The sequence below is a fragment of the Telopea speciosissima genome, chromosome 8, assembly GCF_018873765.1.
Source record: "Telopea speciosissima isolate NSW1024214 ecotype Mountain lineage chromosome 8, Tspe_v1, whole genome shotgun sequence".
Lineage (NCBI taxonomy): Eukaryota > Viridiplantae > Streptophyta > Magnoliopsida > Proteales > Proteaceae > Telopea > Telopea speciosissima.
The window spans coordinates 45513697-45517510 of record NC_057923.1 but is presented as its reverse complement, the minus strand read 5'-3'; the positions used below and the strand labels follow the sequence as shown (position 1 = coordinate 45517510).

At 41.1% G+C, this 3814-nt stretch overlaps 1 protein-coding gene across 1 annotated transcript; it reads left to right on the top strand.

Annotated features, from left to right (window-relative positions):
- Positions 1 to 1389: 1389 nt before the first annotated feature.
- LOC122672335 (F-box/kelch-repeat protein At1g57790-like) lies at positions 1390 to 2595 on the top strand. The gene has a single exon (XM_043869827.1). It carries the CDS (start codon positions 1390 to 1392, stop codon positions 2593 to 2595), a length of 1206 nt encoding a protein of 401 aa, XP_043725762.1.
- The last annotated feature ends 1219 nt before the right edge of the window (positions 2596 to 3814 follow it).

Sequence of the window (3814 nt, the reverse complement as noted above, 5' to 3'; positions counted from 1 at the left end):
ATAATATTCGATCTGATAAATTATCCTATTAGTAAACGAATTTGACCTATATCGATTACGGATTTCCGCCTCCGATTATCAATCACCAATTACTGACTCGATTACCGAAGTATCCTTATAAAGGGAAATTTACATGTACCTCCCCTAAGTAAGGCCTAATTACAGATTCACCTATGAGTTTTGGACGTCTCCTGCATTCCAAAATAATTAATAAGTAAACCCACTCCCTTGACAATGAACAAAAGGATTTACGTGATTTTTATTATTTTCTCCACAAAGGTTTACTTATTAATTAAATATTTTGAAGAAAACAATAGTAATCGCAAACAACAGTCACATAGTGAACAAAATGATTTATGTAGTTCAACAAGATTGCTTACATCCATGATGAGATGAGATTTGTTTCACTATGAATGGAGAATAGGGTTACAACTGCTTGTCTTCTCACCTCTTTTAGATTTCGTTACAGAGTAAGAACTCTCGCTACATATTTATCGAAGTTTTACACAAGATTTTTGCCAAAATATCCATATAGTCCTTAAAAAATTTTCCTTAGAGGCTGCCACCCATGGACCCGCTAGTTCGCCAAAGTCCTACCAGAATAACAGATTAACGCTTCAAGGCCTACAGGCTCTTAACGATCCTTCGGAATCAACCCACAAACCAAGTAAAAGAATACAAGACATTGTACACCCAACAGGGATTTCCCGGCTCATGGGCCATCCCTTAACACCCAAATTCCATTAACTCAAGGCGGGATCTGTCATAGACCCGCCACATGGTCCGGATCCAGCTTTCCGATCTAGACCCACAAACTGTATTCGGACCGGTTTGTGTCTGGAGGAGGAGGTGGGATCAAAGAAAGGTTACGTACACATAAAGATAGATATCAAAAAGTTCAAAAAATAAAAATGGAAATAGAGTCCTTCTGAGATTCGGACTTCTAATTTGGGTTTGAGTTTGCAAGAAAGTTTCTATTTATATCTTCCTTCCCAAAACTCTTTCAAATTCTGAAAACACAGTAACATACTCTCGCAATCACTCATCACCAAAGTCTCTCAGAGAGATTCGAAGTAGAAGCTACAAGGAGCAAAGAGTACATCTCAGTTCTGCGGCAGAGGTAAGATTCCCTTCTCTGCAAATCTCCTTATTGGCAATGGAGAAACGTTATTTGAATACTTTCCCTCCAAGTTTCTTACTCTAAAGATAGATAGAGAGAGACCCAACTGGAATTGGAATCTGTGTCTCATCAGAACTTAAAATAACAATTGATTCTTTTCACTGATTTTTAAAGTTCTTGAATCCCTTTCGTTGTTTTCATTAGCAAGTTTGGTTTACTAATTCTCTTCTCTCTCTCACATTAGGCAATCTATAGAACTGAAGGTGATCATGGCACCAAGGAAGACAAAAACTATACAGATAGAGAAGTTCAGATGTCTGAGACAGAAGAAAAAGAGCAAAACAGAGTATCGATCTTGGTCTGATCTTCCAACTGAGATTCTAGAATATATAATGTCAGGTCTATATTTAAATGATATAACAACTTTCCATTCAATCTGCAAGAGATGGAGATCCATAGAGTTTCCCCCAATTCAACAACTGATCAGTTATCATCCTCCACTGAATCATCATCAACATCATCATCATCATCATCATCATCAAATTCCATGGCTAATGAGATCAAACTCTAATTATGGCCAATTAACTTCATCATCTGAACTCATCGCCCCATCTTCTACCAAGAACAAGAAATCTTACTCCATCAAAATTGAAGGCATTGAAGGACCTGCTGATGATAAAACTCAACTTTGTAGTATCAAATTTGGTTGGCTCTTACTATCTCGCACTCATTCGGGTTCGGATTGCGTTTCCACTACTTCATTCTTTCTCTACTCACCCTTTATCAACCGGAGGATCGACTTGCCTGACTTGAATTCTAAGTTCGATGTTGCAACATTTTCTTCATTGCCCACTTCACCTGATTGCGTATTCTTCGTTTTGTGTTGTTTCCCTGATAAAGTTAATATCAGCACTTGTAGACAAGGAGAGATGGTTTGGAGCTCGAAAAGTTTCTCCGGCGGTGACGGGTTTTCGCCTATTAAAGATGTAGTCTATTTGAAGAAGAAGTTCTATTGCTCAAACATTCGTGGTGGATTAGCAACCTTTGATGTTGATCAACAATCATGGAGTGTTCTTTCAGAACCTATGGTGATAATGAATGCCCCAGTTATCTCTTATTCTAATAGTTTTTTGGTGGGAGATGAAGATGATGGAGAGCTCTTTTTTGTTCTTATATGCAGTTCAGGTTGGGTTTTGGTTCACAAGCTAGATAGATCGGAGATGAACTGGATCAAAGTTCATAACTTACAAGATAAATCATTGTTTCTTAGTTCATCAAGTACATCGATTGTGATTTCTAAGAACAAGAGAACAAAATGGGTGAAGATGAATAGGATTTATTATTGTCTGCCTGGTGAGGCTCCAAGGTTCTACTCTTTTAAAGCTGGAAGAAACTACAAATCTACTAGTCATTATGGTGATGTACGCTTCAGGGAGTTTCCCGAGAATTATTTTTGGATTGAACCTCCATATTAGAAACAAAAAACACAAGAATGTAATTCCACTTTTATATATGTATCAGTTTTGGTAAAACAAAATCTTATAAGATTACTTTCCGTAATAATGTCTGACTTTAATTATATTCCTGAAGTTGTGCAATACGATATCCATATATGTAATGATTTGTTAAATTTTAGAAATATATTTTAACAGAATGTCATTGCGAATATCCTTCTATAGAAGTCGACCTCAAGGAGGTGTTGAACACAAAAATTATCTAATAGGGTAGTAAGTAAAAAATCGAATAACTTGTGGGTTAGAATGGAATATTTATATCTCATTTACGATTTTATCACCCAAGAAAACGAATATTTTCACCCATTGCAAAAAATTATGCCTAAATAGTAAATATGTTAAAGAACAAAAGGGAGAGTACATCAGATAATAAATGAATAGATGAAGAACCCAAGAAAAACAAGGATTTGGCTCCTGTCCTGCCGTGGTTGGCGGGAGCTGGAGCGTCCAGCATCCATCTAGGATTCTGCCACGTGGACAGGACAGGATCCCACGGCCAAAATAGCAAACGGCTTCTTTAACCCAAAATGGTCCCTTCGTCCTCTCTCACCCTAAGTTTATGATGAACCCGACCTGATTAATTTTTGAAATTTGAAACCCAAATAACGAAAGTCCAACCCATTTTCCCCTTTCATTTCTCTCTCCATTATCTTCTTTACTTTGACGAACCCTAGCACCGGCGAACGCCGCAGCGGAGTTGCGGTTAAGGATTTGATACATCCAATATTCATCAGGCCAATCAGCGGCCGCCACGTGTCACAGGGCAACCCGCTCCAGAACCAAGGGGAACGAACCGGGGTCCCAGCACCCGGGCGCGGCCTCACCCAGGCGCGGCCTCACCACTCGGGCGAGGCCTCACCTAGGCGCGGCAACACCCTGGCGGCCTCTCACCCAGGCGCGGCCCCACCCAGGCGCGGCCACACACCCAGGCGCGGCCTCACCCAGGCGCGGCCTGCACCCAGGCGAGGCCACCACTCAGGCGCGGCCTCACCAAGGCGTGGCCACACCCAGACACGGCCTCTCGCCCAGGTGCGGCCTGCACCCAGGCACAGCATCGTGGGCACAGACGTGAGGTGGGGGCTACTCACCTATGACCCGATCGTATCGCTACAGACTCATGTCACCACCAGGACTCTAGGCCACCGCTTAGAAGTCACGTCACCTAGACGGATTCAAGCAC

What these genes read in the sequence shown, in the direction of transcription:
- LOC122672335 (XM_043869827.1), top strand. Translation starts at nt 1,390, where the DNA reads ATGGCACCAAGGAAGACAAAAACTATACAGATAGAGAAGTTCAGATGT.